This window comes from Crocuta crocuta, unplaced genomic scaffold (genome assembly GCF_008692635.1).
Source record: "Crocuta crocuta isolate KB4526 unplaced genomic scaffold, BGI_CrCroc_1.0 scaffold70, whole genome shotgun sequence".
Taxonomy (NCBI): Eukaryota; Metazoa; Chordata; class Mammalia; order Carnivora; family Hyaenidae; genus Crocuta; species Crocuta crocuta.
The window spans coordinates 5,420,024-5,446,614 of NW_027528417.1; the positions used below are offsets into that span (position 1 = coordinate 5,420,024).

The following is a 26,591-nucleotide window of genomic DNA, read 5'->3' on the forward strand; positions in this document are numbered from 1 at the left end:
TTGGAAGCTTTCCTTCCATTTCTATTTTTTGAAACAGTTTGAGAAGACTAGGTATTAACTCTTCTTTAAATGCCTGGTAGAATTCCCCTGGGAAGTCATCAGGCCCAGGACTCTTGTTTGTTGAGATTTTTTTGACAACTGATTCAATTTCTTTGCTGGTTATGGGTCTGTTCAAATTTTCTATCCTCCTGTCTTAGTTTTGGTAGTTTGTATATTTCTAGGAATTTGTCCAATTCTTCCATATTGCTCAGTTTATTGGCATATAGTTTTTTTCAATATTTTTTCATGTTGACTGTGATCTACCTTCTTTCATTTATGATTTTATTTATTTGGGTCCTCTCCCTTTTCTTTTATGTTAGTCTGGCTAGGGGTTTATCAATTTTGTTAATTCTTTCAAAGAACAAGCTTCTAGTTTCATTGAGCTATGCTACTGGTTTTTATTATGACATCATTTATTTCTGCTCTAATCCTTATTATTTCCCTTCTTCTGCTGGTTTTGGGTATTATTTTCTGTTCTTTTTTTTTCTTTCTTTCTTTTTTAGCTCCTTTAGGTGTAAGGTTAGGTTCTCAGCAAAACTTTCAGATACAACAAAATTCATATCTGAAAGGTATCCTAGAGAAATGGAGAAGTACTACCAGGAAGCAAAAACTCAAAACCTGGTCACAGGGCCAGGAGCCATGGACAAGAGAGATTCTCTACAAATCATTTCTCTTAGTAGCACTATCACTGGCCTACTTCATGGTCTGACTGTAAATATAAAATGTGCGGACACCTTAAGCCCCAGGAAGCTCTAGAGAATTATATCTATGGGAGGCACTATGGTGCAATGATGAGCTTCATGGGCTAAGGAGCTGGGTGAATGTGGATGTGAGTCTCCACCTTGCTCAAACTCATTGAGGGAGGACACATTCTCTGGGCTTCCATGTCCTGATCTAAGTGTCCTGCAATAGCAACAAGCTCCTTCTTTGTAACACTAATAGAGAGGTATTAAACATCATGTTCCTCATAGATCACATTCAAACTATGGTTAGTTTTTGTCACAGTTTTCACAAAGGTCTATTTTATTATTGTTGGGTAGCACATTTAACAGTTAAGTACAGTAAAACCTTGGTTTGCAAACATAATTCATCCCAGAAAGATGCTTGTAATCCAAAGCACTTGTATGTCTATATATGATGGCATCGAATGATACATGGACCAGATGGACTTGACAGATATGTTCAGAACTTTTCATCCAAAAGCAGCAGCAGAATGCACGCTCTTCTCGAGTGCACATGGAAAATTCTGCAAAATAGATCACATACTGGGTCACAAAACAGTCCTCAAAAAATATAAAAGAATTGAGATCATACCACACATATTTTCAGATCACAACACTATGAAACTTGAAATCAACCATAAAAAAAAGTTTAGAAACTCTCCAAATGCATGGAGGTGGAAGAACATCCTATTAAAGAATGAATGGGCCAACCAGCCAATTAAAGAAGAAATTTCAAAATGTATGGAAGCAAATGAAAATGAAAATACTATAGTCCAAACCCTTTGGAATGCACCAAGGCAGTTTTAAGAGGAAAAATACATTGCAATCCAGGCCTGTCTCAAAATACAAAAAAAAAATCCCAAATCCAAAACCTAACATCACACCTGAAATAACTAGAAGCAGAACAGCAAAGAAACCCCAAAGCTATCAGAAGAGAAATAATAAAGATTAAAGCAGAAATAAACAATATAGAATTTTTTTAAAAAAACAGTAGAACAAATCAGTGAATATAAGTGCTGGTTTTTTGAAAGAATAAAATAAAATTGATAAATCCCTATCTAGACTTCTCAAAAGAGAGAGAGAGAGACCACAAATAGATAAAATCACAAATGAATGAGGAGAGATCACAACCAACACCACAGAAATACAAACTAGAAATAGAAATACAAATTAGAAAATACTATGAAAAATTATATGCTAACAAATTGGCCAACCTGGAAGAAATGGACAAATTTCTAGACACCCACCCTACCAAAACTCGAACAGGAAGAAATAGAAAATTTGAACAGACCCATAACCAGCAACAAAATTGAATCAGTTATCAAAAATCTCCCATTGGAAGCCTCCTATGGTGGTGCAGGCATGAGTATTAGCAGGTGTCTGGTCTATGGAGTCAGTTGTTACCAGCAGCGACATGGAGGCAGAAGGTGGTGTCAGAATAGGGGCCTTTGCCGCGCCAGGATGTTACCCAGCTTAGCCACAGGCGCTGCAGCCTATAGATGTAGCTGGTCCTCCCTGTGTGGGCTCCATCTGCGCTTGAGGGCAGTGGCCCACGGCTCCAACAAGCGCCAGGAATGGCAGAATTTAGTGACATTGGGAAGCTTTTCAAACATGGTTCCCTGTAGTCACCCATATATTTGTACACTGAATTAAGTGAAGTCATACTCTACAAATGTTCAGAAAGAAGGACAGGGATCACAAAGCCTCAGAATGGAAAAAGAACCATCATTTGATGAAACAGCAGGAAATATAGGCGCTGAACTCAAAGTTCCATTTATTAAGCAAGAACCTCTCCAAGTACGAGTCAAAGCAGTGCTTAAGAAGAGATACTATGTGGGGCGCCTGGGTGGCTTAGTCGGTTGAGCGTCCGACTTTCACTTAGGTCATGATCTCGCGGTTTGTGGGTTTGAGCCCCGCGTCGGGCTCTGTGCTGACTGCCAGCTCAGAGCCTGGAGCCTGTTTCACAGTCTGTGTCTCTCTCTCTGGCCCTCCCCTGTTCACGCTGTCTCTCTCTCCTAGAAATAAATAAAAATATTAAAAAAAAAAAAAAGAAGAGATACTATGAACCAAAGTACACTCAGAATGGTTTCATCACTGGAGTCAGAGCAATGAGTTCTGTCTGAAATCTAGTGATATAGAACAACTTCAAAAAAATCAGATGATGAAGTCCTCATTAAGATACCGAGTCTTTGGATCCTGTTGTCCCTCTCTCTCCCCTTGCCTGCTCACACTCTGTCTCTCTCACTCTCAAAAATGAACATTAGAAACAATTAAAAAAAGATAACAAGCTAGCGTTCTCTAACATTCTAGGTACATTTTTGGAGTACTATTTGGAAGAGCCCGACGCGGGACTCAAACCCACCAACTGTGAATCATGACGGGAGCCAAATCCGGACACTTAACCGACTGAGCCACCCAGGCACCCCTCTCTCATCTTTTTAAAGTACCAGATATAACCTTAAACACTTTTGTCAGTCTGATTAAAAATATATTTGATTATTTTTTCAGGGGGTGAGGTTGAACATCTTTCCCTATGTTAATTGACTCTGTATTCACCAATAAATTGCTTGCTCATGGAAAAAAAAAAAAAAGATACCGAGTCTTTTACTGTATACTTGAGATCAGATGTGGAGGCAAAATCTTTGGAAGTTTGGGGAAGCCCTGAAGCTCTTGCCAGAGAGAAAAAAAAAAGTGTGTAAGGAAGCAGAAATAGAATATAGAGAAAGGCTATTTAGAAACCAAAAAACTATTAAGAGAATGTAGAGACTTCCTGTAAATACCAAGCCATGGTCCATAACGACATGAGTTGGTTTTTTTAAGGGCCAGGAAAAGTGGTGATGGTTGCCATTTGCATCAATGGATTAAACTGCTTCTTTAAATTTCTTGCCTGGATTTATACGGGTTCAGCAAGTATGTTCTCCGAAACTATACGTTCTTTATCTGATACTTGTAATCAGGGTTTACTAGTAGTGGGCATCAGTAAGTCTATTCAAGCACCACATCCTACTCATCCATATGGATTTTCAAATATGCACTATATTGCTTCACTAATTAGTGGTGTTGGTATTTTCGTGATGTGTGCAGGATTATCTTGGTACCACAGAATCATGGGATTGCTTAATCCACAGCCAATGGAATCTCTTCTATGCAGATATTGTATTTCATCAGGATCATTAGTATCTGAAGGAGCAACACTTCTGGTTGCTGTAAATGAACTTCGTAGGAGTGCTCGAGCCAAAGGAATGTCATTTTATAAATATGTAACAGAAAGTCGCGATTCTAGTACAAACCTTATATTACTGGAGGATACTGCAGCAGTCTTGGAAGTAATAATAGCAGCCACGTGTATGGGCCTTACTTCTATAACAGGTAATCCATTGGACGATAGCCTAGGTTCTTTGGGTGTGGGCAGGTTACTAGGCATAGTCTCTGCGTTCCTCACCTACACTAACACTGAAGCACTCTTAGCGCGATCCAGCCAGCCAGGGTAAGTACAGCAGCTGACTGAACTCCTGGACAACAACCCATCAGTAAGGGCAATTCATGATGTTAAAGCCACAGATCTGGGATTAGGGTAAGTAAGATTTAAGCCAGAAGTAGATTTTGATGGACAACTTGTTACAAGATCATATTTAGGAAAACAAGATTTTGACCAGATTCTGCTGGAAATTCAAGAAGTGAAAACTCCTGAAGAACTAGAAATGTTTATGTTTAAACATGGAGAAAATATTATTGATACTGAAATATTATTGAAGTAGATAGACTTGAGAAGGAACTGAAAAAACAAAATTCTGAAGTTTGACATGTAGATTTGGAGATATTATAGATTTGATGGAATGAATCACTTTGGAGGAAAGCCTTGGAAACAAGTTCATGGAGCTTGCTCTCCCATACTGAAGGAGTCAGTGCCATTCAGAAGCTGTTCTTTTTTTTTCTTTAAGATGGGGGAAATATTTAATGTGAAGGGCAATTCAGCAATCTACAGAACGAATACTACTTCATACTTCTAAGGGACCTATTCCAAGTTGAATCATTTTGGAAATCATGTTTTTATGTTTAAATAAAGAACATTTTAGTTACATTTAAATTGTTCATAATTTTTCATTTTATGCTGTCAGAGTGTATTGTATCTTGCGTTCATGTTTCCTTTCTTCATGTTGGTAAAAATAAGCATCATCTATAGGATTATGATTTTTAATGTTGTTACCTTTGAAGATGTCACTCCATCAGAACCTGCCAATCTTGAACATTCTGGCTGAATTTAGTTTTTAAATAGTCACTCTGTTTTTTCTTTACAGAATGTGGAAATTATTTCTACATAATTCTGCCCTGAGCATTAAGAGGAACACTCTCCTATCCTAGTTATCTATAAATATCCATTCCAGTAGTGGCTTAGTTGTTGAATTGAAGGAAGACATTTCAGTCCATGCTTTTAGGTTGTAGTAGTCACCATTTGGTAACATTTCTTATCTCTCTTTTGCTTTTTTTCTTTATTTAGTTTAATTTTTCCAATGTAGGAGATACAGAATAACCCTGGATGTTTCCATAGGCCAGTTTGATGGCTGGTTTTGTTTTTGTTTTTGTTTTTTAACTGGCTTTAGTGCCATAAGATGTAGTTACTAGGAGGTAAATTTATAAACATTTTAACATTCTGTAAAATGAACTAGAAATATTTAATTTTATAGACAGGACAGAATTTTATTTTTAGTTTATTTTAAAAAGCACTACTCATGTAAATCTGAACTGTGAGTTATTTCTTGCTTTAACAGAAAGAGAAGTAAATTATTATGCAGAAACTTGTGGCCATGATTTTGTATGATATCATAATCAATAGTGTGTCTGTAACATGAGTTTCTTACAGTTATAACTGGGCATTTATCATAATATATGGTTAAAACAGTATGTAAGTAAGCAGGTTTCTAGTGATCAGAAGGTACCAAGGTGAAAAAACATAAAATTTAGTAATGGAAAATTTAGTGCAAAACTACAGCTGTGTCTCCATTCATCAGAATAACTCATATACACTTTAAATTGTTCAGGGTGGTAGTGAGCGTTATCCATGCAAGAGTTGTAGCTGGATGATTCTTTGCTGGATAAGTGGGTGGTTGATCTGAGGATCTAACTACTTGTAAGAGGTCACTGGCTAAAAACTTACTTAGATTGAAGTTTAGGAATCACAGCAGATTAATGCTGGAAACAAACAATAAACATTTGATTAAAGGGTTAAAGAAAATCTCCCAACAAACAAGAGTCCTGGGCCTGATGGCTTCCCAGGGGAATTCTACCAGACATTTAAAGCAGAGTAAATACCTATCCTTCTCAAGCTGTTTCAAAAAATAGAAATGGAAGGAAAGCTTCCAGATTCATTCTATGAAGCCAGCATTACCTTGATTCCCAAACTAGACAGAGACCCCACTAAAAAGGAGAATTGCAGGCTAATATCCCTGAGGAACATGGATGTAAAAATTCTCAACAAGGTACTTGACAACTGGATCCAACAATACATTAAAGGAATTATTCACCACAACCAAGTTGGATTTATTTCTGGCTCCAGGGCTGGTTCAATATTTGCAAATCAATCAATGTGATACATCATATTAATAGAAGAAAAGATAAGAACCATATGATCCTCTCAATAGATGCAGGAAAAGCATTTGACAAAATACAGTATCTTTCTTAATAAAAACCCTCAAGAAAGTTGGGATAGAAAGAATATACTTTAACATTATAAAAGCCATAGATGAAAGGCCCACAGCTAATATCATCATCAATGGGGGAAAACTGAGAGCTCTCCCCCTAAGGTCAGGAGCATGACAGGGATGTTCATTCACTACTTTTGTTCAACATAGTACTGGAGTCCTAGCTTCAGTAATCAGAAAACAAAGTGAAATAAAAGGCATCCAAATTGGTGAAGAAGTCAAACTTTCACTTTTCACAGATGACATGATACTCTACATAGAAAACCCAAAAGACACCACCAAAACCTACTAGAACTGATGTGTGAATTCAGCAAAGTTGCAGGATATAAAATCAATGTACAGAAATCAGTTGCATCTCTATACACCAATAATGAAGCAACAAAAAGACAAATCAAAGACTCAGTTCCATTTAAAATTGCACTAAGGACCATAAAATACCTAGTAATAAACCTAACCTAAGAGATAAATGATCTGTATGCTGAAAACTATAGAAACCTATGGGGAAAAAATTGGAGAAGACACAAAGAAATGGAAAAGCATTCCATGCTTATGGATTGGAAGAACAAATATTGTTAAAATGTCAATAGTACCCAAAGCAATCTACACATTCAGTGCAATCCCAATCCAAATTGCATTGGCATTCTTCTCAGAGCTAGAACAAGCAATCCTAAAATACGTACGGAACCACAAAAGACCCCAGATAGCCAAAGTAATGTTAAAAAATAAAACCAAGGGAAAAGAAAAATCGAAGAAAATCACAATCCCGGGCTTTACCCTCTACTACAAAGGTATAATCATCAAGACAGTATGGTACTGGCACAAAAACGAACACTCAGATCAATGGAACAGAATAAAGGACCCAGAAGTGGACCCAGAAATGTATGGCCAAGTAATCTTTGACAAAGCAGGAAAGAACATCCAATGGAAAAAAGACAATCTCTTCAGCATGTGGTGCTGGGAGGACTGGACAGCAACATGCAGAAGAATGAAACTGGACCAATTTCTTGTACCATATACAAAAATAAACTAAAAATGGATGAAAGATCTAAATGTGAGACAGGAGATTATCCAAATCCTAGAGGAGAAAACAGGCAACAACTTCTTTGACCTCAGCTGCAGCAACTTTTTACTTGGCATGACTCCAAGGGCAAGGGAAATAAAAGCAAAAATGAACTATTGGGACCTCATCAAGATAAAAAGCTTCAGCACTGCAAAGGAAGCAATTGACAAAACTAAAAGGCAACTAACAGAACGGGAGAAGATACTTGCTAATGACATATTGGATAAAAGGTTAGTATCCAAAATCTATAAAGAATTTGCCAAACTCAACACCTGAAAAACAAATAATCCAATGAAGAAATGGGCAGAAGACATGAATAGACACTTTTCCAAAGAAGACATCCAGATGGCCCACAGACACATGAAAAGATTCTCAACATCACTCATCACCAAGGGAAATACAAATCAAAACCACACTGAAATACCACCTCACACTGGTCAGAGTGGCTAAAATTAACAACTCAGGAAACAACAGATGTTAGCAAGGGTGTGGAGAAATGGGAATCCTCCTGGACTGTCGGTGGGCATGAAAACTGGTGCAGCCGCAGCCGCTCTGGAAAACAGTTATGGAGGCTCCTCATGTAGAACTATATGTGTGTATGTGTGTGTGTGTGTGTGTGTGTGTGTGTGTGTGTGTATCTATATCTATATATCTATATATATCTAAATATAGACATACATGTATAATAGAATACTACTTGGCAATGAGAAAGTGAAATTTTGACTCTCAACAACATGGATGGAACTGAAGGGTATTATGCTAAGTGAAGTAATTCAGTCAAAGAAAGACAGATATCACATGTTTTCACTCATATGTAGAATTTGAGAAACTTAACAGAAGACCATGGTGAAAGGGAAGGGAAAAATAAATAGTTTCAAACAGAGAGGGAGGCAAACCATAAGAGACTCTTAAAACAAACTGAGGTTTGAAAGGGGGTGGGGGGATGGGAAAATGGGTGGTGATCATTGAGGGCACTTGTTGGGTTGAGCACTGGGTGTTGTATGTAAGTGGTGAACCATGGAAATCTATTCCCAAAGCCAAGAGAATACTGTATGTGAGCTAACTTGACAGTAAATTATATTAAAAAAAAAAGAAACAATGGAAACTCAGATGATTTGTTCAAAACTCAAAAGTATTCATATAAAAGTGATCACAATACTGTAATATAATACAAAATAATTAAGAAAATATAAAATATGAAGAAAAATAAATTAATCTGCAATTACCTTTGAAAACCTTCATGACCGGTGTGAAGGATACGAGAGAGGAGGGTTATTGTGTAGGATGACTTGCATTGTCACTAACAGAATCATGGCTATCTATTGGCTCAATGGAATCTTTTTGTGCAATTTTAACAAGGAGACTATCCAATCATCTAGAATGAAGCAAAGCATTCCTATGCTTATTCTTGCATGGGAAAGCAAAGGACTGTCCATAGGTGACTTGAAGTGACAAAAAAAACACACTAGTGCCAGTTGTAGGCACTTCCAATGTTCTGAAAAATCACTGATTTCTGCCAAACACAGTGGCCGGAGACCAAGCCTCCAAGCATGGGAGCCAATCACCCACAGTCTCACAGAGAAAGGGAGGGGGGAGAGAGAAACCACTGGCTCATCGTGATCATATGACATTCAGCATCACATATCACTCTTATTGCAAGATATCGCTCATTTATCAAGTTAAAATTTATTAGAAAGGTTTGCTCATCTTGCAGAACACTCACAGGACAAGTTACTTGCAAGCCAAGGTTTTGCTGTACATTTAAATAGTGCATAGGTGACTGCATGACTACAGCATTGGTAACTAGATAGGTAACCAATTCAACTAGAAACCAACAACTGTCTAAATATTTAAAATACAGTTCTTGTTTAGATCATACTTTGTTTTGATCACCTTGTTGGGAGGAAAAAAGCCTGTTCATCAATTTGGAAGTGTATTAAGGCCAAATCTTCTGATATCCATTCCCAGAGATTTCTTTCAGCTTTGCTAAGCCTCCATTTCCAGGGCAAGGCCAAGTTTGTGGCCTCCAGCATGAATGCTCTTGCCATCTACGAGAATAGACTAGCCTCAGAGTCTGAGTGTAGTCCATTGCAATTAGACTAGAATTGTCGACTTTTGTAGAGATAGAAACAGTGAGATCCAATTGATAGTTTCATGCAATGTCAAAGTGACAGTAGTCAGTACCTCACATCCAAGCAAGATTTACTAAAGTGTCAAGATCTTCACATACTTTCTGATAAATTGATCTTCCAAATTCTTTCCTACCAGTGACATTAGTGTGTAGATGGAAATCCCAAGTCCTGCAGCCCACTGCAAAGTTAATTTTTGTCAGCTGTGATTCGGCACTGTCCAAGGTCATCTGGCACTCAGCAAGCCAGCTCCCATAACCAAAGACAGGTGAACCATGGATTGCATGTCCAGCAAAATCAAAGTCAACATCACAACCAAGGTTTACACATTCCCGCCTATAAGAAGACTTGATTTTACCACTATTCTTACCCTGTTTTTTGAAAATGTAATATCAAATGTTAGTTTCAAACCTTGATAAATCCAGTCTTCAATTGTATTTCTATTCCCAGGATGTTGCCAATGTTCTGCGTTTCTGTGAAAGTCAGACCATATTCACACCATCTATATTTGGTCTCTACGGTTCCAGTAACTTTCCTAGTGTTTGTCTTAGATGTTGAGAATTCCATACCACTGCATGACTTTGTTTTCACATCCAGTTTCACCAACCCAAAACCAAATCCTTTGTTGAAAATATCTCTGGCCACTTTGCCAAGGTCAGCCTATGATGGAGGAGTACATATTGGCCACATCTGTAGGTCACCATGGCAAGACCATAGATCTTGTGTCTCCTAAGGGGTCTGCTGCTGCTGTTCCATTAGCAGCTAAGGCCACTGGGCTCACTCAGTGTCAGGCTGCAGCTATTGCAGTTGGAGGGAGGTATGAAGGAGTCAAATTGTGGTTATTTTATTAAAAATGCATAATTTATACATTGAGCAAGCATTATAGACATGTGGAAATAAAATGAAACTTCATGTTTGTCTTCCTCTGATCCTCTAAGCTTTCTTCAGTGAGGAATAATAGTCTCCAGGCCTGGAAGAAGACTTGCATAGGATGAAATTTCTGGTTACTCACAGATAGTCCTCTGTTGCTTTTAGCCATAGATAGTATCAAATACAGAAATTAAAATGTCTAGTCCCATGTGATTGTCAAACTCTGACTTTTATTGTCAGTTGGAATGACACTGGGTTATCTCCCCACTAAGCTCATTCCTACTTCCAAATGGAAGTCTCCAGTAGGAAAAAGGGATTATCCTTCTCCTTGCCCCTCTTTCCCAGCTCAATACTTTTCCTGGGCTCCTTTCTTTTCCCCTTACTAGTAGTTTCAGAGAGAAGCTAAGCCTGAGATGGGCCAGGTACTGGAGTAATTGAGTCTAAGTATTGGACTTGCAAATCCTGATTTTCACATGGGGTTAGAAATATCGTAATGGAAAGGAAGTGACAAGTCCAGATACATCCTTCCCAGGATCTATTACTTTCTATCACCATAAGTTTTATGGGTCCCCAATTTTTAAGGATTGTATTGTTAAATAGGGATATTTGGGTAAAATTACAAGAATGGCAGAGGTCCCATGAGAAGCCACCATAGGATCGCATCTCCAGCCAGGGTCTGGTACATACTTGGCATTGAAGGTTTTGGTATTCATTTTTTCTCAGTTAGGCTTTCTTCTATTTTTGTTGTGAGAACAAAATGTTAATATTTGATAGTACTTACCCAAGATCCATCTTCTGGTGCTTTAAGTATGTTGTTTATACCCCATTGTCTGTGAAGAGGAACACAGAGGCTTTGGTTAGTATTGTGAGTGGTATTGTGAGTATTAGGATTATAATAGAAACATAGACAGATGTCTAAGTGAGAAAAAGTCCAATCTATTGAGAGTCTATGTGACGGATAGTTAGACAATTCATCAGTGTTAATGGGAACCCAGCATTCTCTGTTAACAGAGGAGTCATTAGATGAAATAGGAATTTCAGGATCTTCCAAGGAGAGTAGGTCAAACATAGGAGGGCTAAGAAGATGAGCCTCGTAGGTAAAAGTAGAGTGTGGGTGAATAGAAGCAAAAGGTAAAGAAAGCAGACACATTAGCAGGAGTATTACCTTAGTTGAGTCAGCAATAAGGCAATAGACACATATTTTTAGGGATCACAGACATGCCTGTGTTAATTAAAACCTCCTTAGCCTGTGAGGTTAATTTTTTAACATCACCCCAGGAGATGTCTTGGTTGGCTGAGTGATCAATCTTCCTCTTCTTTGGATTTGACATTCTGCTGAGAGGGGCCACTGCCATCAAGTTTGAAGTTTGGTATTGGATTCTTGAGTCCCTCCTGCCAGCTCATGATGTGGTTTTATTAACCAAGCATGTACCCACACAGGACCTTGAGGAAAAAGCACAGCAGCAAAACCTCTCCCCCCAGGTTAACAATTCTCTTCTAACAACCCTTTCAGGTTGACTCCTCATTGGGCAATCTATACCATACCTTGGGTTTCAGGAGTTCCTGTTCCATTTGAAAATGTTTGAACATTGCAGAATGAAAGTTTCTGTCTGATGGTAAATGATTTAATGTCAATAGGACTCCCATTAATCTTGTCCTAAGGGAGGCATTTTCCCTCTTTCTTTTTAGTGAGAGTAGCTTTAAATATATTTAATGATGGCTTGAAGTTGTAGCAATGAAGGAGCATTGGCATTAGGTGGAGACACATAGGAGAAAATAACTAAACATGATTAGAAAAACGAAAAGAAAAAGAAGCCCAAAAAAAGTTCTTGGATAGTTGATAAAAATTTTTCTCTGTTTACATAGTTTTATGTTATTAATTTTTGTTTGGTTTAAATATATTTTTTAATTTTGGAAATTTTTACCCATTTGTTTTATGATCTTAAAGATGTTAAATTCCTGTATTTGTTCTAAAAGTTTTTTTAATGAATCCCTTTATATATGAAACATATTTTGTAAAAGTATTAGAACAATAATTATAAATAACAAAAGATTTTAAAATGGACGTGGTTAATAATTTGAGAGTTCAGTATGATGCAGTTTATAAGGAAATTGGGTTATTTTTGTGACATATAACATTTTGATAAATAGAATATCAAGTGATGACCTTATACCAAAACATTAAAATTTTAGGAATTTTATTTTATTTTATTTTTAATGTTTTTTTCTTTATTTCTGAAAGAGAAAGAGAGACAGTATGAGCAGGGGAGGGTCAGAGAGAGAAGGAGACACAGAATCCGAAACAGGCTCCAGGCTCTGAGCTGGCTGTCAGCACAGAGCCTGATGCGAGGCTCAAACCCACAAACCGTGAGATCGTGACCTGAGTTGAAGCCGGACGTTTAACCAACTGAGCCACCCAGGTGCCCCTAGGAATTTTATATATACGTTTGAGTAGTTATAGTATTCAGCTAAATAATACAACCTAAGGTTTATTAGTATTTGTTGGATACGGCTTTTTAAGTAACATATCAAATAAAAAGGCCCATTTGGTTAAAAAGATTTGATTTAAAATTTAAATCTTGGGAAGTTTGTTAAAACCGTAGAAAGTTATAAAGCATATCCTAAATAGGATTACAAGTCATTATAAATGTTAATTCTTTTTTAAGGCAAATATGTAGGTTTATATAGTTGTTGGCAAAACCTAGCTCCTTTAACATTGAGAAGTTTTGACTAAGTAATTAGAGACCTAATAAAGACAGAAAATAAAGCTTTGGCTTTTTTGGCAGATAAAAGAGAAAAGACTTGTTTACTTTTTTTTCTCCAAGAGCAGATCCACAATCCAAGAAAACTGTCTTTTGAACACAAAGAAAAGTATAATTTTAATTTTGTATCAGTGTATTTTTTAAAATCCGCTTATTTTAGGGGCACCTGGGTGGCTCAGTCGGTTGAGCTTTCGACTTCAGCTCAGGTCATGATCTCACGGTTTGTGATTCGAGCCCCACATTGGTCTCTGTGCTGACAGCTCAGAGCCTGGAGCCTGCTTCAGATTCTGTGTCTCCCTCTCTCTCTGACCCTCCCATCACCTTGCTCTGTCTCTCTCTCTCTCTCAAAAATAAATAAGCATTAAAAAAAGTTTAATAAATAAATAAAATCTATTTATTTTAACCTTAGTCTATCCTAACCATACTTAAATTTTTCTTCCAAAGATTTCCCTTCATGAACCATCTACAATTTTCCTTTGCATTTAGATTTTGTCCCAAGCCATTTTGTTCCAAACAACCAGTCTCAGTTTGGACAAAATTACTTTCCTTTACCTTTAACAAAAATGTATTCCCATTCTTTATGTCTTTTTTATATATCTCCTTTTCTACATACAGAGTTCCTTTCCTTATTTTCATCAGTCTTAATTATATTTAATAGAATTTTAAGTCTTAGAAACCTTAGTCTCTAGTGAAAACTAAGTAGTAACCAATTGTGAACTGTTACATTAGAATTCTTTTTTAAAATCAATTAAGTATAAAGCAGCTTTTCCAATAAACCCAAGTATTTTTAGTTTCTCTGCAATAAGTCAAAAACATAAACCTATGTTTAATAATTAATGTTTCAGCATTCTATCTGATTTGGGAAAGGCTTAAATGTCCAATGAATTTAATTTTAATTTATTACCCAGACAAAACTTTAAAGTTTTAGGTTACACCAAAGACCTTGAAAGCTACCTTAACAACTACCTACGAACCCAGACTTTGGGCTACTTTGAGATAGAAGTAGCCATTATTTTAAGTCATCATTTTGTTAACAAATCGTAATAGAGATGTGTATGTGTTTATTTGATCTTTAGTAAACCTAGGTAGAAAAAGTTTTACATTTAATGTTGATAATTTTAAAGACGGGTCTATTTTAATTAAATCAATAAATTTAAATTATTTCACATACCAAATATGTTCCATTTGGATCCACTTAGAAGGTTAAGCAAATTGTTTACCATTGCCAATTTTTACTTGGGGCATTAGTGAGGAAACACGAAGAGGGCCATCTAAGTCTAAGGGTGTGCTCTTTGCTCTTTGACAGTGGAGGAGAAGCCCACGGTGCCAGGGACACCCAGAAGGTGTACAAGTCAGTTATGTAGGTTGTACCCCCAGGTGGTGTAGAAGTAGGAGGAGAGGAAGAAAAGCAGAAGAGGTGAGATGCCTCCAAGAAAGTTGGAGATGGAAAGAAGCCCAGAGGACAGAGAAAGAGATCTCTTGTTGGCTCCGGTAGCTGAGCAGAGGCAGAATTCTTTTTGTCTTTTTCTTTTCATTTTTTTCAAGTCTTGACAACTATTTTAATCAGGTTTTCCTGGTAAAGCATGAATAACAATGTGGCCTAAGTTCCATGTGTGTAAATGAGAGACCTTTATTGAGCCAAGAGCATTTTTTAAGCAGCGCCCTATACACTCCCAATCGACCATTTCAAGGGACTCCTCAGCGGGGTACCATGGGCATTGCTGATAAATTATGGAAAGCACTTTGGTTAAATCTTTGTCTGGGGCTTTACATCCTGATGAGTGCAAAAGCATATTGCTCCGTGTGTACATTCTGCTGTTGAGATAGTGAAACTCCCATGACAAGCAGACGTGAAAACAAAAGTAAAAGAAACCAGAAGATGAGGGGCTCCCACGCCTGATTGGACTAGAGAAGATGAGGGATATTTTTCTCGTCTGGTTGTGAGCATCGAGCACCAGTAGTTCCCACCTGAATGAGCAGACATCCTTTTTCCTTTTCTGAGCCTGAGAGACGATCCAGTTGGATCTGCTGGACCCTGTTCTGGTGTCACTTGTAAACGCACACTGAAGGAAAAGTTCTCAGACACTAGACTGAGTGGACGTGCAGGGCTGCCTCTGTGAGCCAAACAGCCACCAACAGAAAACTGCACACAGTCTTTACTTCATGTTCACCAGGTATAAACATCAAAGCATGTTAAAGCATGGGAGGAAAACACAGAGCCTCCAGACATAGACCAAACACACATCTGGTGTTTATGTGAAAGCACACAGGGAAGATGGGCAGTTTTAAGGACTGCTAGGCAAATACAGTGGGTCTGTTCCCTAATTGCTCCTGGAAGATCATGGGACTCTGTTTTCATAAGTGCTATCCGTTTGACAGCCTTAACACCAGAACATTGCTGATGTTACAGTGATTACCTCATTTACTTTCTCAGGGCTTACAATACATTCTCTAGAAATAACTCCACAAATGGGTCAGGTTCCAGCTCTGGGTCTCCCAACTAGATGGAATCCTGATCAAATTTCCAATCACTTTCATGGAAGCCACCTTTGCTGGGCTTTTGTCAATAAATATCACCTTCTAATGGAGGGAAAGGGATGGAATTCAGCTAGGCACCAGTTCTCACGAAAGGCATCCTTTCAGCAAGATCCACATTAATGTAATCACAAGGGTCCCTAAATGTGGAAGATAGACTGTCAGAATGATTGATGTGAAAAGACTTGACAAGGCATTTCTGACCTTGAAGGTGGGAGAGGCCACAAGCAAGGAATGCAGGCAGCCTCTAGAAAAGGTAATAAAATAGATTCTTTCCTAGAACCTTCAGATAGGAACACAGTTCTGCCGACACCTTGGTTTTAGCCCAGTAAGACCCATTTCAGACTTTAAACCTCCAGAACTGCAAGACAAATTTGTGTTGTTCTAAGCCACTAAGTTTGTGGTAATTTGTAACAGCAACAATAGAAAACTAGTACAAATAAAGAATGGAGACAAAGCCAGGAGATTCCAACAAAACATCAGGGCCTAGGGCAAATAAACGTGTAGACTTTGGAGATATGTTGCTTACTTACTGCCTATGGCACTTGAGAGTATTACTTAAGTGCTATGTGCTTGAGTTTCCTCATCTGTAAAATAGGCTAGTAACAATGTTATCTAGAAAAGTGCCTTATAAATTGATCTATTAACGTTATTAGTACCGGATGATATGGAAGCAACTAGAATGATCCCTTACCTGGACTATCCTTATATGAAAATCACCAAAGAAAGATGAAGACTCCCTAGTTATCCCTCAGACTCTGCATGTCCCAACTCTGACCCCATTCTCAATCCTCTATGCCCTCTGAAACAAATGGTCCATCAGGAAGATCCTCCATATCGTCCTGAACATTCCCATCACTTTCCTGCTCTAACAGAAATCTGCTCCCATTACAGGACATTTTCCCTATAGCCTCCTTCATTATGGCTGCAGAGAATTGAGTTGGGGATATAGTTAGTTTGGGATTTGTGGGATGTAATGATGAGTATCCCTGTACTTCAATGCATAGTTAAGTTACTGTTTACTCTGCTGAACTAGGAATTATTTCTTCTGCTGTACACAGTACCCAGTGTGGGGATCTACGGGCCAGACTTCATATCATGATATGAAAGTGGTCTGTAATTCCCACCACAGAAGTAAATGGGCCGTGGAATTAAAACAAGATTTAGGATAAACGGGACCCAAAGTTTATACAGACAGAGGATTGGGTTCTCATCAATGCTCAATTAAAATAAAATCTTCCTTGTTTAATATAGTAGGTGATGCAGCATATGCAATTATAAATTCATTAGACATTTATTTTTTGATGTATAGAAATAAATTAAGACCAGTCAGATGAAAATAAGCAAAGTATATTTATCCAGAACTTCAGTGAAGTCAGCCACCATCACTCTGACTTGTGCAGAGACTCCAAGGCAAACAGAGGAGTGGAAAAGTTTTCTAGTGGAAAAAAAGGAAGACTTCAAGTGTACCCTGATTGGAGGCTGTTGGCATAAAAAAGCTGGAGGTGAGTTAACTAGGAGTGCTGTGTCCTATATGATTGATTAAGGGTCATATCTGGCTTTCTCTGATTGATCCTATGTTGGAAACAAAAATTAAGGTAGCTATCAGGTTTTACTCAAAATCTGGTCATTTGGGACCACTTGGTATAGGAGCTGTTGTTTGGCTTCCTGGACCAGTTGTTAGAGATAATGGTCTGACTTTCTGAGTTACAGATAGTAGGCTAGCTTCCTGGTCTACTTACTATAGATAATGTTTTGGTTTCCTGGGCCGGTTGCTGCAGATTGTGGGTCAGAGTTCTATTTTTATGTAGAACTGGTCATCTGATCATTGTCTATGTGTATATCCATCCTCTCAAATGCTAATCACATGAAGTGAAATTTATCAGGATTCCTATGTATTCTGGGCACAAGCCTGTAGCAAAGTGCTGCTTTGTAACAGAAAGTATGGCAGTATAAAGACACATGTTTATATTTCCAAACCACCACTTATGAACAAATTTCAGTTGGCTGTCCTGGAAGAAACACCAAATTGTTTATTCTCTCTACAGAAAAATATTACAAAACTATTGTCAGGTGAAGAGATAATCAAAGAGTATGTAGCCAAAAAAGTTAAGAGAAAAGTTATAATAATATAGACATATATAATATATGACAATATAGAAATTATACACATAATAATGATGTTATGCTACTTTTATGGACTTTGTGATGATTGTGTTGTCCGTTTTTTTAAACCTATAATCTCATTTGAAAATGAAATACCATTTGAGTATCTGAGAAGGAAACCAATTTCCAAAGAGTAAGGAGGAAAGGTGTGAATAATTGAACCCCGACACATCTGGGGTAAAAAAAAGAAAGGTATGGGAGAGCCTGGTTAGCACAGCCATATAATGTTGAGCTCATCAGTGAAAGGGTTAGCCTTGACAAATAGAGAAAGGCTCTTTTTGTGCAGCAGTAGAAAAAAAAATGAGAGACTAAATATGCAAAGTGACAATGGTCAGATGATCTATAGAAATAAGAACTCTGACTCCCCAATCTACAGCAAACTGCCCAAGAAATTAATCGCCTTATGTATAGTAAACGGCCCAGGAAGCCAGTCAGCTGTAAATTAGACTTGTAAGAAGTCAGATTGCTATCTCTAGTAACAATCCAGGAAGTTAATTACTTCTGTAACAATCAGCCCAAAGCGGCTAAGACTTGATTACTAACTGACAGCATCCCTAATTTCTGTCCCTGTTTCCAACTTAAGACAAATCAGAGAAAGCCAAATATGCATCCCTAACCAATCACACTGATAGCCCACTTGTAATTTTCCCAGGCCAATAGCCTCCAACCAGGGCATGCCTGAAGCCTTTCACTTTTTTTAACTAACAAGCTTTTCCACTGCTCTGCCTGCCTTTGAGTGTCTGTGATGGTAGCTGACACCCAGGTAGACTTTGCTTTTCTCATTTGCTTTTGTCTTTATTTCCTTCAGGAGAGGGAATGGATAATGACAGAGATCTAGTGATACAGAGAAAACTGGAATCTCAGAATGACTAAGAACACCCCAGAAAAGAAGACAGTTTCACCTGTGGAGCCAAGCGTGGAACTGAAGGCTTGAGAAGATGGAGAAGGTTTGGAGAGGGTGATGTGGAGAACAGAGTAGGGAATTAATAATATGAAAGGGATACGGTGTGATGATTTTTGAGCAGTCAGATGATGGTGTTACAAACATCCTGTAAACTGAAATGTATAATTTTAGAGTAAAACTTCATTGTTGACAGGGCCAGACAGGAAGCATAAATAAGCAAAATTGGTTGAGGACAGTAGGGAATAGTGGAGACTGCGGCCAACTGCAGAGCACTGCCCTACCTGAAGGGGGAGCAGCTATTCAACTCTCCTTATGAAGTTCAGATTTGTTTTTTATCTGACAGTGGTCAGTGAAGGTCTCTCTTTATAGCAACATTTGAGCAGAAGCCTGAAGGAAATTAGGGAATGGAGCATGTGGATTCTGGTGGAAAGAAACATTCCAGGCAGAGGACAGCAAATGCAAAAGACACAAGGAGAGATCATACTTAGTGTGCTGAAGTGGCATGTGAGAAGGCCAGTGGGTGGAACACCATAAAGAGGAAAGTGATAGAAAATTAGGACAAAAGGATACTGGGGACATGATTAGACGTGGCCAGGGCTTGGATTTTATTTTACATGGAATGGGTAGCCTTTGGAGGGTTTTTGAGCAGAGGCAACTTGATCTTAATGAAGCAACTTGACTATTATGTGTGTAAAATTAGAAATAGGGAAATCAGGGGCCCCCTGGATGGCTCAGTCAGTTAAGCATCTGGCTTTGGCTCAGGTCATGATCTCACGGTTCATGGGTTCGAGCCCCGTGTTGGGCTCTGTGCTGACAGTTAGCTCAGAGCCTGGAGCCTGTTTCAGATTCTGTGTCTCCGTCTCTCTCTGACCCTCCCTGTTCACACTGTCTCTCTCTCTCTCTCAGAAATAAATAAAACATTTTTTTAAAAAGAAATAGGGAAATCAGTTACAAGGTTTTTACAATAGTCCAAGCAAGAAAGGATGGTGGTGGCCTGACTAGGGGACAGAAGTGGTGGACATAATAAGACATGGTGAGGTTTTGGATTTAATTTTCAGGTTAGAGCAGTTTGCTGATGAATTAGATGGGGGTGGAAGGGCAGGCCAGTGAGAGAGAGGATTCCACAGTGAGTCTAAGGTTTTTGACCTGGAATCATGGAGTTATTGCTAGCTGAGCTGGGAGAAGAAACTATTGAAAGATCAAGAGGTATTTTGGGGGCATGTAAATTTAAAATGTAGACTAGATATGATTTTAGCTTGAACAGAGCCCAAGGTCTATGTGTAAGTAGTTTATTTGGGAGGTACAGACGCCTGCAATAGGAAAAGGGAGAGTGTGACCAGGAAGGGAGGCCGATAAAAAGTTGTGTTATCAAGGTTGCTGCCATGTACAATGAAAACTAAAATCTTCAAAAGTACCAAAGAGAATATACAAAACGCCTCCAGGATTGTTTGTCTGAAGTGTAAGGGGCAGGAGCACTTACTTACCAGCTCTCCCCACATGCTGGTTGACAATTTCTCCAGGGCTGTTAACATCATTGCACTTTCTAGTTGCCCATTCCCTAAAAAAAAAAAGCAGATGTCTGCCCTGGGGAATTGAGGGAAACTCCTGGGGCAGAAATGGAAAATTCTTGCTGAAAGCTCTCTGCTAAGTGAATCAAAGCCTGAAAGGAGCTGTTTATCCCAGCCACTTGAATCAGAAGCAGGGGCAAGGGACTACAAAACAAGACAGAGTGCTGGAGATACAAATTTGGAAGTCATCAATGTATATATAAACATACATAATGTCCTCTTGAGCTGGAAACGGACTAAATAGAAGGAAATTTTTCCTGTCACACTTCAAATCAAACCATTTAAGCAATAAGCAGCCATCCATTCTACCCATTGGTAAGCTTGACTTGAACATAGTAACCACTGGCATAGGCCCCTTCTATCTGAGGCTATCCCATATTCTAGGGAAATGGGGATTCCCTCCTCCACAAAGAAGATAACAGACTGCAATGATGGCCCTAATTCAAATGGAAAATTTTACAGGCATAAATATAGGATCCCTTACAGAGATGCTAGTGTGAAGACAGCTGCACCATAGTCATTCCTGAAACTGGTGTGCAGCCATATACAGCCATATACACAGAATAAATTTGTGCTTGCTTCAGTCTCTCACTTACACTAGAAGTGGTTGTCTCCTGAAGAATCCTTACTTGGAAGTGCAGGCAATTAAGAAGCAATCAGAAGAAACATTTAGGAAACGATTGATTCACAGTACTTTTAAATTACTTAAAGCATTGGTAAAATGAAGAGCTTAGACTAGACAGTTTCTAAGGTCCTGTTCCCCTCACAGATTTCCACTGTGTTCCATTTTAGACTTTTTACATTGAGTAATTGAGTTATTCTGCCTCAATGACACAATCAAAGGCTTTTGTGATCAAAGACCATGGAGTTCCATAAGCCAGAGGAAAAGAGAGGTGGCTCATCCGTGGCTGATCTGGATCTGAAGCCCTCTAGTGGGTAAAGTTAATTGAAATTCCCAAATCTGGACTTTAATATCTGAAGTAAAATATTTGGCCTTCGATTTTTTTTCCCTAGAGGTAAAATAGGATCATCAAAAACAAAATACTCCATACATTTAAAGATTCCAATATGTTGTAATTTGCTGAACATCAGATTGTCTAATATTCCTGGACAGAAGATTTACAATCTAAAATTGAATAAGAAGCTAACCCTGGAGAAGCTATTGAAAATACTTAGGAGAAAGAAAGGTGATCATATCTTGGGAAAGTACCATATTTATTTTTGCGTTATTCATTTTAAGATGGTGAAAGAATGTCTCCTGACTCTGTGTCAGAACAGAAGTCTTTTCTTTTGTACCATTTGCTCCTTCCATCCTCATCCTTAGTTACTGGAGTGTGTGTGTGCGGGTGGGGAGTGTCTTTTACCAGAAAAAAAAAGAAATTAAAAGTATTTTAAAGAGAGGAATGTAATGCAAGAGACAGGCTAAATGAACAGAGAAACCAAACAGGGTTTCATGATTCCCAGAGATTCATTACAGAAAGCCAATGCCACCCCTTGAAGCAAAGGGACCTCAAGGTACCTAGTGGGAGCTGCATCACAGTAAGCTTGACCAGCAAGAGATGGAGTCTCAAAGAAGATGCAGCTGGTGTCTGATAGGCAGCCTAAGGTAGAGAAAATATCCCTTCTCCGTTCTTCTATCAATGTCCTCCATTGGTCAAATCTTACCCAAAGCCAACTGACCTAGGAGTGTAGAAAACACCCTGTGATTCATAACAGGGCAGAGGAAGGGTGTGGAATTGCTCTGAGTACAAACTGGCCAGTGACTGGCATGACACAGAGTAAAAGTAATACTGTCAAAGCTGATAAATATTAGCAATAGAGAGGTTTGGAAGTCTTCTGGATGTTTGTAGAAGTAGACCATGGATCTGTAGGACTGGCTTCATAGGCACATGGGCTGTGTAGTTCCACAGGGCCCACAAATCTGTGCATTCATAATCTATAGCTGTAGTTGTGGAATGTAGAGAATGTGGCTCTGCTGTCATCCTTCCAGGATAGAGCTAGGACCAGCACACATAAAGGACACTAGAGAAGCAGTGACCCTGAAGTTGACTTTGAAGGCTGAACAGTAGTGTCAGTCAGGGTCCAGAGGCAAGGGGAAGGGATTAATAGAAAAAGAGAGGGAACTAGAAAGAAAGGACACCCTGACTCTCACAGCAGGTTGATTCTGTGCGGACTGAGATACAAGCCAATAGGTATAGGTAAATAATTATTCTCCTCTATCTTCTGAACTCCTAAGTATGTGAGATCTGCCACTAGAGAGATTGAATCCTTTTTTGGTAAACAACTGTGCCTGCCCTTTCCAGAAATTACCAAGCACAATGAAAGGATTATGATAATCATTTCACAGAAGAGAACAGAAGATCCATGAAAACTTGTAAAAACACACCTAATCTCCTCAAGTTTTCTGTGAAAGCAGTTTGGTATGGGAAATTTGAAATCTGTAATAAAGATTAGAAATTTCTTATTCAGAACACTCAGTTGCTTGCTTTGCAATTTCCTATGCTACTAAGCTCTTCCTGTTCCTTTTTAATGCATTGCTCAACAATTATGAGTTATAAAAGTTTTTAAATTCTTGGTTCTATTGCTGTCTTCAAGATAATCTGTTTTTATTCAGACCAAAGAAGCTGGACTCTTGAATTTTTATCTTTTATTTTATTAAGATCTTAGTAGCAAAAAGTATTTTGTAGGCAATATATGTCAGAATTATATAGGATCTATCTTTTGATATATTGAGGTTTTTGTTTAACAAATCAACCTAATGTTTACCATCTGCTAGGCATTGTTCTAAGTGCTTTACAAATATTTGCATACAAAACTACCCATATTTAGTCCTCCACTGGGGCCCTTTCACAAAAAGAGAAAAACAGTTTAATGCATACAGTGCACATTAAGCAGGAGAAACTTCAACAAAGAGTAACTCGAAGTGATGGCTTAGAACTCTGGCCTATAAGACGCTATCATCTTCAACAAAGAACAATACCTTTGTTTAGAAGTGGCGGGTCAAAGGAAAATGGTTTTAGGCTTCCTAGGGTGGCAAACTGTAAGGAGATCAATATATGGGGAGCAACTAATAGAGTAAGGTTTATTTGCAGATTCCTCTAGTATCATCTCTATGGTGGTAAAAGTCTAGAGTCATCTCCACTAAAGCAGAATTTACATCTTGCCTTTAAGCAGAAGGGCAGGGGGGAGGGAGTTAGAAAGAGCTTTTCCTGTATTTTCTCCTTCCTAATTGTCTTCAACTCCAAATAATTTTTATGTCAAAGAGTCATATTTGGGGGTAACATATTTGGTTTCCTTCAGGAGACACTGTTATTTCATTCTACAGGTGAGAAAACTGAGACACAATGTGAATGAGCATGTAGCCTGAATTCCCTAAAATAGCTTTTTCTATTCTGTTACTCTTTTAAACTCGTTTCCCTTTTACTGGGGTTTTTCACAAGCTGAAAGAATCAAGTGAAGTTTTTAGATCCTTTATACCTCCCTTACCTAAGTTCGATTTTATAGACACTCCTAAGGATACTCTTTTTAAACTGCCATCGTATTCTGTTCATCATACCTACCATCCTTTAATGTCCACACACATAGTGTTAAAAATCACCAAGTTTATCTTAAAACATACAAAATGCAAAGATTAACAGAAGGTATCTGCCCTGAAAGAGATAGAAAGAGCTGAAAACAATGTGTTAGCAGGCAGGCAGGTATACCTGATGCTCCTTGTCCCCACCACACACACACACACACACACACACACACACACACGTGTAAGGAGAAGAGTAACAGGGAAGCTTCCTTGAGGGGTGATCCTCATACTAAATCTTGAAGGGGAATATGTAGTTCACCAGGCAGAAAAGCAAAAAAAGAATTTCCAGGACTAGCATGCAAAGACTCATAGGCATGACATAGCATGTAAAGAGCAGGAAATGTGTGGTGTTAAAAGACAGTTTCCCCCCAAAAAGATAAAATCATGACTCTCATAGAGATGTAAAAATGAACTTGTGTTAACAACTTTCTCTCATTAGGCAGATTTTATAAATACCCGTTCAAAGGATAGGTCCAAAAAACAGACACACAGATCAGGAATATTCAAATGAATGTGCCAACTGAGGCTAAATGGTCTTCTTCCACAGTGAGAGTGGGAAGTCAGTTGAACTATAAGACAGGACTTGCATGTCCATAGACCATTATTTTGTATTGCTCCCACTTATTTTAAAATTAGAGTTGTAAGATAGCTCCCAGAGAATCAGAATCAGATAATGCAGAAGGGTGACTCCTACACATAGTTTTCCACTTAAGCACATCTTTTCCCCAACAGGGACAATAGACAAAATTTGTTAAATATTCAGTGGCCACATGAAAGAGAACCATAAAAGGTTTGGAATTCTTTCTGCTAGTTTTAGTCTCTAAGTAAAGGAGGTTCATGAAGGGCAAATCTGGGAAATGCCAGGATCTCCGACATGGGAGGGGCAGGACAAGGCCTGGTAGCAGGTGGAAGCTTCACTGAAATACTACAAGTGTCACCAGCTAGACACCAAGACACGAAGGTGTATGTTTACTGTACTCCTGCTTGTATTCACTGACCTTTGTTCCACATTTTTCCTTAAGCTCTTCTTTCCAGCTCATCTCTTAACTCGGGCAAATGGGAAGTAAAATCTCCCTTAAGCCATAGCGACTGTCCTGATAAGACCTCCAGCCAGCCCAGGCCACCCAGACCGTTTTGAACTTAACCCCTGACTCATGCTTGTGCAGATGGACCGTGGAGTGACCTCTAGAATGACTGATGATTACCAAAACCCATCATAATACTAAAATCTCCACCCAAGAGGGGCCCCTTGGCTGGCTCAGTCAGTTAAGCGTCCAACTTCAGCTCAGGCGATGATCTTGTGGTTCATAAGTTCAAGCCCTATGTATGGCTCTGCGCTTACAGTTCAGAGCCTGGAGCATGCTTCCGATTCTGTGTGTGTCCCTCTCTGCCCCTCCCCTGGTTGTATCCTGTCTCTCTCCCTCTCTCTCTCTCAAAAATAATAAATAAACATTAAGTAAATAAATAAAATCGCCACCCAAGAAGGATCCCCAGCCTCATTTACATAACAAACAACATATATGTAGGCATGTTTCCTTAAAGCACATGGACAACTTATACCCACCCTACATATGATGACAAGGCTTCCCTATCTAAATACGCATCAACTCTAAATGAAAGGAACCCATTCATCCCTGTTCTTGGAGCCATGGCTTTGGAAGCCACTCCCATTATCTCCTTATTAGTTGCAAATGAACTTTTCTTTGTGACAACTCAACCTGGTGCAGTTTCTGGCTCACCAAGGAACAAACTCAAGGCTGGTTTAGTTACACAAGGACAGAAGTATGAATACAATTTAGGAGACTCGTGCAGTAGGTCAGTCAAATTCTGAGAGCCAGGGCCAAAGTCATGGCAAAGGGGAGAGTGGCTGACAAACACAGAAAATAGAATCAAGCAGATGTAATGAATGTGGTCGTGGCGGATGAAATGGAAAGAGGGGAGGCGGGGGTCTCTGTGTCTAGATTCTCGGCTTACACAAATGGGTGGATAGTGGCATATCCACCAACACAGGAGGAATAAGCTTGTCGTGGAAAGATTAAGCTCAGTTTTGCACATCTGGAGCTTGAGCTGTCTATAGGGCACGTGGGTCAATATATTGAGAAGGCTGAGGGGAAAGGACCCCAGAACACTTGGGGTGGTTAGACGCCGCCGGCTGACGGTCGTCTTTGCTAGCGGCTACGCAGGAGGGGCGGCAGGTGAGAGAAGGGGCCTCCGATGGTTGCCGGAGGTTCCGGCCTAGAAAGGCGACACGTGCCACACCCCCAAGCAGTGTGGCCTGCACACGCAGGCGGCACAGGCTCGGGGCACTTCCGCCAGTTAGGCTCCGCCCGGCCCGCCCAGAGGACAGCACGGGACCTCACTTCCGCTTCCGCCCTCGCCCCGGAGCCAGACTGGAGGCGGCGCGGAGCTGGGCTGACGGGCGGGCGGTAGGAGCAGCGCGGCAGGAGCGGCTTCGCACGGCTGGTGGTTCCCTGTGGGTGGGTGCGGCAAGTCTCGGCTGGCCTTGTCCGCGGACGGGGCAGGCCGCCCGGGGCGGCGGCGGCGGCCGCTGCCCTCG

At 39.2% G+C, this 26,591-nt stretch overlaps 1 protein-coding gene, 1 long non-coding RNA gene and 2 pseudogenes across 3 annotated transcripts in view; 2 read left to right on the plus strand and 2 right to left on the minus strand.

Annotated features, from left to right (window-relative positions):
• Nucleotides 1-1,028: 1,028 nt before the first annotated feature.
• On the minus strand, nucleotides 1,029-21,242 carry LOC144223690 (uncharacterized). 2 transcript variants are annotated; one of them, XR_013332785.1, is made up of 4 exons: nucleotides 21,051-21,242; nucleotides 20,371-20,444; nucleotides 11,301-11,349; nucleotides 1,029-1,285 (listed from the first exon to the last, which is right to left on the minus strand). It is a non-coding gene; the product is annotated as an uncharacterized LOC144223690 (long non-coding RNA). The 2 variants fall into 2 exon arrangements; XR_013332784.1 differs by lacking the exon at nucleotides 1,029-1,285 and adding an exon at nucleotides 10,494-10,630.
• LOC144223688 (proton-coupled zinc antiporter SLC30A9, mitochondrial-like) lies at nucleotides 2,223-4,587 on the plus strand (annotated as a pseudogene).
• Nucleotides 9,507-10,303, minus strand: LOC144223689 (non-selective voltage-gated ion channel VDAC2 pseudogene; annotated as a pseudogene).
• A 4,440-nt stretch (nucleotides 21,243-25,682) lies between the features above and the next one.
• The window catches only part of TOPAZ1 (testis and ovary specific TOPAZ 1), a 103,998-nt gene continuing 103,089 nt past the window's right edge, over nucleotides 25,683-26,591 (plus strand). Inside the window, exons 1-2 of the mRNA XM_077754507.1 lie at nucleotides 25,683-25,845; nucleotides 26,207-26,511. Coding sequence (XP_077610633.1) covers nucleotides 25,683-25,845; nucleotides 26,207-26,511 — 468 coding nt within the window. The remainder of the gene's footprint in view (nucleotides 25,846-26,206; nucleotides 26,512-26,591) is intronic.